Source organism: Oncorhynchus mykiss, chromosome 3, assembly GCF_057628025.1.
Source record: "Oncorhynchus mykiss isolate SJ-2025 chromosome 3, ASM5762802v1, whole genome shotgun sequence".
Lineage (NCBI taxonomy): Eukaryota > Metazoa > Chordata > Actinopteri > Salmoniformes > Salmonidae > Oncorhynchus > Oncorhynchus mykiss.
This window is the reverse complement of record NC_143024.1, coordinates 24371067-24382201: the sequence shown is the minus strand read 5'-3', so window position 1 is coordinate 24382201 and position 11135 is coordinate 24371067. Positions and strand designations below refer to the sequence as shown.

At 42.6% G+C, this 11135-nt stretch overlaps 2 protein-coding genes across 3 annotated transcripts; both read right to left on the bottom strand.

Moving 5' to 3' along the window:
- Positions 1–238: 238 nt before the first annotated feature.
- On the bottom strand, positions 239–4299 carry LOC149984468 (uncharacterized). 2 transcript variants are annotated; one of them, XM_021591290.3, is made up of 4 exons: positions 4220–4299; positions 2215–2590; positions 2032–2107; positions 239–1773 (listed from the first exon to the last, which is right to left on the bottom strand). In XM_021591290.3, the coding sequence occupies exons 2-4, from the start codon at positions 2518–2520 to the stop codon at positions 389–391; spliced, it is 1767 nt and encodes a 588-aa protein (XP_021446965.2). In that variant the 5' UTR covers positions 2521–2590; positions 4220–4299; the 3' UTR covers positions 239–388. The 2 variants fall into 2 exon arrangements, with proteins under 2 accessions (XP_021446965.2, XP_021446956.2); XM_021591281.3 differs by having other exon boundaries at positions 4102–4247.
- A 902-nt stretch (positions 4300–5201) lies between these two features.
- Positions 5202–9004, bottom strand: LOC110509994 (uncharacterized). Its single transcript, XM_021591255.3, is given in 4 exon segments — positions 5202–7559; positions 8558–8645; positions 8749–8979; positions 8981–9004. Coding segments are annotated over 4 exon segments (1776 nt in total). The 3' UTR covers positions 5202–6126.
- Between the last annotated feature and the right edge of the window lie 2131 nt (positions 9005–11135).

Sequence of the window (11135 nt, the reverse complement as noted above, 5' to 3'; positions counted from 1 at the left end):
TATACTGCCACTGCAGATGGCGGATTGGCCATGCAGACTTTAAGAGCTTGAATCATTCCTCTTCAATAGCTTGCATATTGTAATATGCAGAGTCAGACATGCTGCAATATCAAAACCAGCCAGTGCAGTCCAATGAATACTGGGAGACTGAAATGTATGTTGTATGACTCTCTTATTGGCTACGCACGCCTCCAACTCAATCAAGTTGGCATACACAAAAACACCAGAAACTACACAACAGAATATAGGGGCCTTTATTGTCATTAACATTTATTAGCATTACCAGGTCAGAGTCGGGCACAAAATCATCTTCTGTACCCCACTGTTCCCTTATTAAATAACTACAATAAGAGTAAAAAAGTTGATTTATATAGTCCAATTTCATCATTCAGCGACATCTAGGCAGGTGACCGGTGAGGTGGTGGGTGCGAGAAAAGGTGCGATGGCAGCGGGGGCAGGAGTATGGTCTCTCCCCAGTGTGGGTCCTCATGTGAATTTTAAGGTGGTTGGCCAAGCGGAATCTCTTGTCACACTCTTGGCAGGGATATGGCCGTGAGTTATTGTGGATCCTCATGTGTCTGGTCAGATCAGCAGAACAGATAAACCGTCTGTGGCATTCAGAACATTCAAATGGCCTCTCCCCAGTGTGGATGCGCTTGTGTTTAGCCAGATCTCCAGACTGAGTGAAGCTTTTACCGCACTCGGTACAGGTGTATGGTTTCTCACCTGTGTGAGTGCGCTGGTGGTTCTTCAGGTGTTCATGTCGAAAAAATGTCTTGTCACACACTGTGCAATGGAAAGGCCTCTCCCCAGTGTGTGTGCGCTGGTGGGTTTTCAACGCAGCACTGTTTATGAACTTCAGCCCACAAACCCCACAATGGTAGTTCCTTTCATTGTTGTGGATCTTCAGATGCAACTTCAGATAATTTCTGTAAGCAAAGTCTTTACCACACACAGTACATTTGAAAGGTCTCTCCCCTGAGTGTGTGCGCAGGTGAAGATTCAGACAGTCCTTGTATGCAAACCGCTTGTCACATTTGGAGCAGGAGAAAGACTTCTCGCCAGAGTGAATAGTCATGTGAACTCGGAGTCGCCCCATCCGGGCAAAATCCTTTCCGCAATCCTGGCATTTGAATGGCTTGACCCCCGAGTGTATCATCATGTGTTTGCGGTAACTGCTGTCTTCTGAGAAGCTCTTGCCACACTCCTTGCAGACATAAGGCTTCTCGCCGGTGTGTGTGCGCATGTGTATGCGCAGATTCCGAGGACTAGAGCAGTTTTTGCCACACTCTGAGCATGGCATGCCAATGTTCATATAGACAGGGCCATCCTCGGGCTTAGTGTCCTCAGGTTTGTGACACTGGTGAGGCCCCAGTCCCCAGGAATTCTTGAAGCTTTTTCCACAGTCAGCGCAACTGAGGTATCCATCGATGAAAGCGACAGCCATTTTGTGCCAAACCTTGCAGTGAGTATGCAGTCTGGCTATGTACTGGAAGCTCCGGGCACAATAAGGGCAGGGGTGGAGTTTCCTTAGCGGGGCAGAGGGGTGGGCCTGACGGGTGTGGACGTGTAGCTGTCGTGGGGTATGGAACATGCAGATACAGTGGGGACAGCTGTGTGTGGGGGCATACACGGTTTTACTCTTTGAGACGTGGCTTTTCAGCATGGCCAGGTACTGCTTCGGGTGTTTGGTCTTGATGTGATTCTCCAGGAAGTAACAGTCAGTGAAGGAAATGGTGCAGTGTGGACAAGGAAAGAACTGAGAAGTAGAGACTGAGGAAGAGGGAGGGACAGAGCAGTGGAAGGATGGTAGAAAGAGTGAGAAGAGAGCGATGGGAGGAGAGAGGAAACAGAACATATTTGTGATTTCCTACATTTCCTCATTCAACAATAAAATGCTTGAGTAAATATCTCTGCTCAATATTAATTTCAAAGTTTGGTAAATTAATGTTCAAATGATGTTCAAGTAATCCCATCATCCATTTCAAATGCAGTGTGGAGGATGGACTGGATGTATGAACTATGCCCTACCTCCATCTGTCTCGTCTGTGTTTTCCTCCTTCACCAAACACACTTTAGTGTCTCGCAGAAGAGTCTTAACCACCACCTTATGGATTAGAAAGACGAAGAAACCACAGTATGCATGAAGCAAAAGTCTAAATACTATTGTCTAGTTACTGTCACATGTTGGGAAAGACCACTAACTCTTCTTACATTAGACAATCTTGTTAGCATCACCATAGGACTCCTTGATATCTTGCTACACCCGGTCATTGGATTGGATGTATTTTGATGTTTGATGTGCTTCTTCTGGAAGGAAGGAACTGAACGGTTTGGTTCCTCTCCCATTCCCTGCTGCTCAAAGTCTGTTGGTTCCTCTTTGATTTGGATGGAGCTGATACATACCCCTTTAGTAATGTAGGGTGATTGGCTAAAGTCTAGTTCTTCTCTATTGCAGTCAACATCATCTGACTGTGTTCCACACTCTGTTTTGATGGGGTCTTGATGGTGTTTAGACATCTTAGTTTTGTTGTGTTGCTTTTACCCAGGTTTGCTCTTCATCTTGCTGGAGTGCTTCTTCATTTGAATTCTGTGGGGAAAAGACCAGGTTTTATTGAGCATCATCCCTTAGACAGCAATATCAGGCAGGGATCATACTAATATATCGAACCAGGGTCTGTAGTAACGCCTCTAGCTCTGAGATGCAGTACCTTAGTTTAGGGATCTCAAATGGTGCAGCAGTCTAACTAGCTAATGTCTTGAGCTGCTAGTATTAGTATTGTATTAGGATCCCCTTTAGCTATTGCTAAAGCAGCAGCTACTCCTACATAACATTAATAGATAGGTACAGAACAACATACATTTTAAATTAGAATACACACTTTTATACAATTATGCCTTGGCATTCCATGCATAATGTAGTCATTATAACGGCAATACTGCGGCAATTAATTTCCCATATAGAGCCATCCTTTGCGCTACCGTTAAAAATAGCGTTTGTCTAAAAGCCGATTAATGCTTGATCCGAAAATGTGGTCAGATACTCTATATGGATGGTGTAAAGCAATCCCGGAGCCTCTGGTGGCATGCAGAGGCCAAATTGAGCTCCATACAGCACCGCCGTGCGCCTCCCAAATGTTGTAACAATGTGGAGGGCTCCATATAGCTCATTCGCATTGACATGGTTGGGTGACGGTAGGTGGGGATGGGAGGTCCTGTATAAACACAAACTCATTCCTTGACAACAGATCTGCGCTGCTCCACAAAGCGCAATAAGTATACATGCCCTGACTTCTGCAGAGGCTTATCGTCGTAAATGCTGAACGGCCAAAGCAAACATCAGATTGACCACGTAACGCCTTTAAACAGGTCCTGATATGCGAATCTAGCAGCATCCTCATGATATAATAATCTCACAACAGAAGTGGTTTTGTAAACACCAGAGAGAATCTCAGAACATCAGGGGTGTAATCATGTCCAACCACGAGTTTCTATTGGACAAATTCAGATAAGTCCCTCCCCGTTTCGTTCCTTTTGCAACAGCATCAGAGTAATAAATAGCCCCTGGAACCGTCCTGTCCTTGATTCTTCCGTTTACGTCTATTCTATGTAATCGTGTGATCCATAGATGCTACTGAATGCAAGTGCAACCAGATAGGAAGAGGCAAAGCGAGAGCGTGTCTCTGCCCAAAATCTGTCCACGTTAAGCAGATCATTATTTATGTGAGGAGTTTTTGTATGGGGTCGGGGAAATTATATTTTTATACGTGTGGCTTATTTGATATAATAGAAGTTCGGTAATGCTTAGGTTGTTACGAGTATACTGATATAAGTGTGACGCACTGACATCCAGGCAGATTTAAGAAATTCGTTGAATGTTGAAATTCGAGACTGTTTTACAGGCGGCGGACGTCAACACCCCTCATAGAATATTCAAAACGAGACGTACCACCTATCTAAAGAAAGGAATAGGGGGGAGCCCGCCGTTATGCTCTGTAGACAACGAATCCCCATTGTTAGGGCAGAGACAAGCATCTCGTATATCCAGTATCTTTGGTGCAACACACGAACACGAAAATGAATAATCATATGGAGTTTCACCTTAGTCGTTAACGAGTAGTCTCGTTTTTGTTGATGAGAATAATACAGCAAAGGCTAACGTGTTATTGTATATCTCGTAAATGCTCAATGATAGAAGGGCCAACACAGCCTCGCCTACCTTTGTCGACGCCATAAAAACGCTGCACATCCTAGTTTATGTCCTTAAAGTGCCTACTACACGTGGCCTTGACCAATCAGGTAATGGCTCCTCGATATGCAACGATTTGGAGGCGGTTTATTGGTGTGGATTCTTAAAGAAATATTCCTCAAAATAAATTATATTGGAAATGTGTTATGATAATAAAGTTATTTTATTGCAATAATAACAGGCCTCTTCTGTCAAAATGTGGGAACAATACTGTACCACCAACTAAATGTTGCTTTGCCTGGAGTACCCTTGAAGTATACCATAATGTACATTTTACCAGTAGGCCTATAGTCTCATGAGTCTTCTCAAGTACCCCCAGGGGTCCTAGACTTGTACCCTTAATTGGGAACCAATACTGTACAGGACAAGGGAATATCAACACCACTACAAGCCAATGATGGCTCTTAGCTTATGGACTGGTCCAAATCAGTTAATGACAGGATGGGCGGTTCTCTGTTCAAGTGGTAACCCTGTTAACCCAACTTAACTGAATTGACATTACTCTGGGAGTGATGTGGATTTACGTTAAAGGTAGACTCAACGATATGACGTACATGCACAAAGTAAACAACATAGCAGGTCAATTTCCACAAGAACTAAGTGCATTGAAGTGCGAGGCTAAATCTCTCTGCGGTTTTGGGCCTGGTGCTATCACGCTGTAATAGTATGAAGTGACCCATGCACATAGCATAGATCAGAGGAGGCTGGTGGGAGGAGCTATTGGAGGCCAGAATCTTTGTAATGGCTGGATTGGAACAGTATAAACCAAAAACATGGAAACCACATTTGACTCTGTTTCATTCCAGACATTCCAACGAGCCTATCCTCCTATAGCTGGCACAGATACCACGTGAGAGCAGTCTTGCATCTCCCTCATCGCATTATCTGTGGTGCTGCTCGTGGCAACTTCATTTCACAGAGTCTACCTTTAAGCACAAAACAGACGTGACAGTTTGTGAAATATGGCATCTTTATTGTCAGTCATCACCAGGAGTCGGCATACAAATCTCGTGTATATCATTTAAAAAGCGAAGAAATTAAGAAAAAAATACAGAAAAAGTACAAAACATCGTTCATTAAACAATGTAACTATAACCTAATGACGATCCATTATAACGTTAGAATTTCAGTGGCAGAGTCATCTCCAAGTGATACCGATGAATACAATGCGTTTCATTATATATGGTGTTATAAAAAAGGCAAATCATGATCATTTACAACATTAGGCAGGTGTTTCAAGAGATTTGGTTTGTGAGTGAAGCTGGAGAAGCAAGGGGGAAGGGGTATGATCTCTCCCCCTCATCTAAAGTGTTTCAGTTCATAGAAGCTTTTCCCACATTCTTGGCAGAAGTATGGCTTCATAAGTTTAGGACGATGGCTTATGGACTGAAACAAATCATGTGTTCCAACTGTTCAAGTGGTCTTTATGTAATTACCTTTCATTTTTAGGCAAGTCAGTTAAGAACAAGTTTTTTATTTACACTGGCCTATCCCGGACGACGCTGGGCCAATTGTGCGCCGCCCTATGGGACTCCCAATCACAGCGGGTTGTGATACAGCCTGGATTCGAACCAGGTGTCTATAGTGACGCCTCCAGCACTGAGATGCAGTGCAGACCGCTGCGCCACATCATCACCTACTAATCACTAGGACAATCAGTCAAACAATCTTCTGTACATCACTGTCCCTTCAGTACATATTTTTTCAAATATAAAATACAGGTTAAAAACAGACAAAAACTTAACTAACAATCTAATGTATATGAACATATTGGAGTATTGCTAAAGACATTGTGGAGTTACCATACCGTACGGTTCGCATCTGTTGTCCAGCATCGATCACTGAAGGGAACAACCCCCCCCATTCATAGGTTTAACTCATTTAAGTTGAGGACATCTAGACAGGTGATTGGAAAGGTTGCTCTTGCGAGCAAAGCAGAAAAAGCAGTGGGGGCAGGAATACGGTTTCCCATTGTGGATTTTCATGTGGACTTTTACATGACTCTGTTCATAAAAGCTCTTCCCACACTCTTGGCAGGAGTATGGCTTTACATCACGGTGAGTGTGGGTCCTCATGTGCAGGGTCAGAGAACCTGAACAGATAAAACGGCTGTGGCATTCAGAACATTCAAATGGCCTCTCCCCAGTGTGGTGGCGCTTGTGTTTAGCCAGATCTCCAGACTGAGTGAAGCTTTTACCGCACTCTGTACAGGTGTATGGTTTCTCACCTGTGTGAGTGAGATGATGGTTCTTCAGGTGTGAGAGTCTAAAAAACTTCTTGTCGCACACTGTGCAGTGGTAGGGCCTCTCCCCGGTGTGTGAGCGCATGTGTAACTTCAACAACCCAAGCCTTATGAACTTCCGCCCACAAACCCCACAATGGTAGTTTTTCTGGTTGTTGTGGATATTCAGGTGTGTTTTCAGATAACATTTGTCAGCAAAGTCTTTACCACATACAGTACATTTGAAAGGTCTCTCCCCTGAGTGTGTGCGCAGGTGAAGCTCCAGACTACCCCTGTATGCATACCGCTTGTCGCAATGGGAGCAGGAGAACTTTCTCTCACCAGAGTGAACAGTCATATGATTCCTGAGAAGATTTGCCTGGGCGAAAGCCTTCCCACAATCCTGGCATTTGAATTCTTTGAACCCCTTGTGTATCAGCAGGTGTTTGCCTAAACTGCTGCTATTCGAGAATCTTTTGCCGCACTCCTTGCATTCATAAGGCTTCTCTCCAGTGTGGATGCGCATGTGAGTGTTCAGGCTTGTAGGAGTAGTGAGGATCTTGCCACACTCGGAGCAATGGAAGCCGACTTCCAGACATATCACAGGCTTAGTGTCCTTAGGTTTAGTGCCCTCTGGTTCGTGACACCGGTGAGGCCCCAGTCCCCAACAATTCTCAAAGCTCTTCCCACACTCCGCGCAACTGAGGTGTCCATCGATGCGAACAACGGCCATTTTGTGCAAATTCTTGCAGTGCTTCAGCAGGGTGCCCAGGTAAGGGAATCTGCGGGCACACTGCGGGCAGGGGTGGAGTTTCCCCGGAACCCTGCGGGGATGGGCAGGTTTCTGGGGACGGGCAGAGGGGTGGGCCTGGCGGGTATGAATGTCTAGCTGTCGTGGTGTATGGAACATGCAGCTACAGTGGAGACAGCTGTGTGTGGGGCCGTACACTCTTTTACTCTTTGAGACTTGGCTTTTCAACATGGCCAGGTACTGCTTCTGGTGTTTGTTCTTGATGTGATTCTCCAGGAAGTAACAGTCAGTAAAGGAGATGGTGCAGTGTGGACAAGGAAAGAACTGAGGAGACAAGACTGAGGGAGTACAGAGATGGGTGGAAGGAAGGAAGGTAAAGAAGAAAGGTATGATAAGAGGAGAGAAAGGGGACAGAAATGTTATTTTCCTCATAAAAAAAGTTTAAAATCCTTGCTGACATTTAATTCACCCATTTAATCTTGTGAGACCCAAGGATTTTTGCAAAACTTGTTTTCTACATAATCACTACATATTAGAGACTATAGGACAAATGCTTCTAAGAGATACATCTGGGTAGTGCTGAGCGATTAACCGAAATGTTGGTTATTTAAAAAAATAAAAAATTACCGACGTCGGTTCAATTATTAAAATTCTATTTATTTTTATGCGAGCTCAATGCACAGTTTCTCTAGAGATTAATCAGATCAAAAGCCCGAACTCTGCAATGTAGTATGGAGTTGTAGTTTCCAAATAGTCTACATAGTTTTGCAAAGAAAACATAGTAATTAACTACAATGACCATAATCAATTGCGTGCCTACTTGTCCGGTCCGTTTCTTTTACGCCTGCTATGTAAGAGACATTCGAATGCACGATCGAGAGCAGTTGCTTCGAGAGGTATCTTTACCTGAAAATACACGATCTAAGTGATTGATAGTTGGTAATCATTCAGTCATAAAAGTATGCCTTATTTACATTGAACTACTAAAACAGTGATTTTGTCAGAAAATAGACAGCAGCTCTATAGAGAGGAAATGATGACTTGGAATGTAATAATAAAGTCAAGTGTAAAACACAAATATTTTAAGTAAAGTAATGGGAATAAACTATGGTTAATAAGTGATAAGCAGTAATGGGCATCAAATTAATTTAATTAATTGTTATATTCCATGTTACAGCATTCAACCCACATAATGCATGGTGCATTTAAGGTTTTAAAAACTGATCCAAACTGAAAACCATGAACCTCTTATTATTTTAATTGAAACCGAACAGACCTCAAAAAGCACTAAACTGCAGTATTGGGAGTAGACTGATGTATGAACACTATATCCTACCTCCCTTGTTGTCTTCATCCCTCCTGGCATCTGTCTCTTCCTTCACCAAACACACTTTAGTATCTCTCAGAAGAGTCTTAACCACCACCTTATGGATTATATTGATGAGAAAACAGCATGCATTAACCAACAATCTAAATACTTGACTAGTTATTAACTGTCACATGTTTGGAAATACTAACTCTTCTGACCTTAGACAATCTTGTTAACAGCACTAGAGGACTCCATGATATCTGACTACCAATGGTCGGTTGGTTGGATGTAGTTTGTTGTTGCTTGACATGCTTCTTCAGCAAGGAAAGTTTGGAACGGTCACCGTCCCCAATTTCCTTCTGCTCAAAGCTTCTTGGTTCCTGTTTTACTTGTATGGAGTTCAAAGTAACCCCATTCGTTTTGGAATGTTTAGTCCTCTTGGTTATGTTAACTTTCTCCAGGTTTGTTCTCCATCTAGTTGATTTGAGTACCTCAGCCTGGTTAACATTCATCTTTCTTTGAATTCTGTGGGCAAAAGACCAAGCTGACTTAACTCGAGAGCTAGACCAGGCCATCACACGTCCAACACAAAAATGTAACATTAGGCTACATTATCACATTTTTCGGAACTAGCTAACAGGACTACTTATAAACAAACCAACAGCGGCGATCTATTGACATTACCATAATGTTGCGGGTTGCTACCATGTCAGAACGTGCATTTTATGGTATTTTATGGCACTAGCCTCTTTGCTAATGATGTAGCAAGTTAGCTACTAGTCTGCACCGTAGACCTGTGTCTGCACTAAATTGACTTGTGCTAGCGCTAGGTAGCTAGCTAATAATGATCTTTGTTGATGAGAACAGAGCGAGCTAAAATAGCAAACCACCACCTGCAATTCAACGCTATAAACTGGCAAGCAAGAACGCTAACGTTAGACAACTTTTAACCCGTCTCACCCAACAATTACCAAATTCACCAGGAACAGTTTTTATTTCTCGTTAATCTTCACGGATAAAACAGCATGGATTTCGTACTGGCCGAGATTAAAACCAGAAAACAATTTACTTTAGCGGGGACAACTGGCCAATCAGGTAATATCCAAAGATTAAGAGGCTGTTGATTGGGTGTGTATCCTTAAAGGAATATTCCCGTGGAATCATGTACATAATAAATGGTAGTCAAAATGTAGGAATGATACTACCATAGATATACAACATAGATAGATATAGAGTTTATATACATACTCACTGGACAGTTATCTCCATCTATTCATTCAAAGACTCAAACATGGACACCTTACTGACAGTTGTGGCTGATTTGCGTGATGTATTACCTTCTTTTTTTATATATATATTTTTTATTTAAACTTTATTTAACCAGGTAGGCTAGTTGAGAACAAGTTCTCATTTACAACTGTGACCTGGCCAAGATAAAGCAAAGCAGGTCGACACAAACAACACAGAGTTACACATTGGTTGAACAAAGAGACACAATAGAAAAATCTATATACAGTGTGTTCTTTCCCTTTGTGCTGTTGTCTGTGCCCAATAATATTTATATCATGTTTTGTGCTGCTACCATGTTGTCATGTTGCTACCATGCTATGTTGTTGTCTTAGGCCTCTCATTATGTGGTGTTGTCTCTCTTGTCTCGATATGTGTTTTGTCCTATATTTTAATCCCAGCCCCCATCCCAGCAGGAGGCCTTTTGGTAGGCCATCATTGTAAATAGCTAGCTCGTCTATTTATAAACAAACCACCAGCAATATCAGTGATCTATTCCCAACATGATCATAATGTTGCGGGTTGCTACCATGTCAGAAAGTGCCTTTTATGGCACTGGCCTCTTTGTTAATGCTGTAGCAAGCTAGCTACTAGTCTGCACCGTAGACCGATGTCTGCACTATATTGCTCCCGAGTGGCGCAGCGGTCTAAGGCACTGCATCTCAGTGCTAGATGTGTCACTACAGACATCCTGGTTTGAATCCAGGCTGTATCACAACCGGCCGTGATTGGGAGTTCCAAAGGGCGGCGCACAATTGGCACAGCGTGGTCTGGGTTTGGCTTGTGTAGGCCTTCATTGTAAATAATAATTAGTTCTTAACTAACTTGCCAAGTTAAATAAAATAAAAACACAATATATACAGTGCATTCGTAAACTATTCAGGCCCGTTTCCACATTTTATGTTTACAGTCCTATTCTAAAATGTATTGAATTGTTTTTCCCCCTCTTCAATCTACACACAATACCCCATAATGACAAAGCGAAAACAAGTTTTTAGACATTTTTGTAAATGTATTACAAATAAAAAACTGAAATATCACATTTACATTAGTATTAGTATTCAGACCCTTTGCTACGAGACTCAAAATTGAGCTCAGGTGCATCGATCGTCCTTGAGATGTTTCTGCAACTTAATTGGAGTTCACCTGTGGCAAACTCAACTGATTGAACATGATTTGGAAAGGTCAGTACAGGTGCGTCAAAGCTGAGACTGAAAGACTGAAAAATAGCTTATACCTCAAGGCCACTTTAATAATGTTTACATATCTTTCACTACTCATCCCAGATGTACATACTGTATTTTATACTATCTATTGC

What these genes read in the sequence shown, in the direction of transcription:
- LOC149984468 (XM_021591290.3), bottom strand. Translation starts at nt 2,520, where the DNA reads ATGTCTAAACACCATCAAGACCCCATCAAAACAGAGTGTGGAACACAG. An exon ending in TGCTAACAAGATTGTCTAAT is followed by an intron (nt 2,108 to 2,214) that starts GTAAGAAGAGTT and finishes CTAATCCATAAG; the next exon opens with GTGGTGGTTAAGACTCTTCT. An exon ending in CACAGACGAGACAGATGGAG is followed by an intron (nt 1,774 to 2,031) that starts GTAGGGCATAGT and finishes CCTCTTCCTCAG; the next exon opens with TCTCTACTTCTCAGTTCTTT.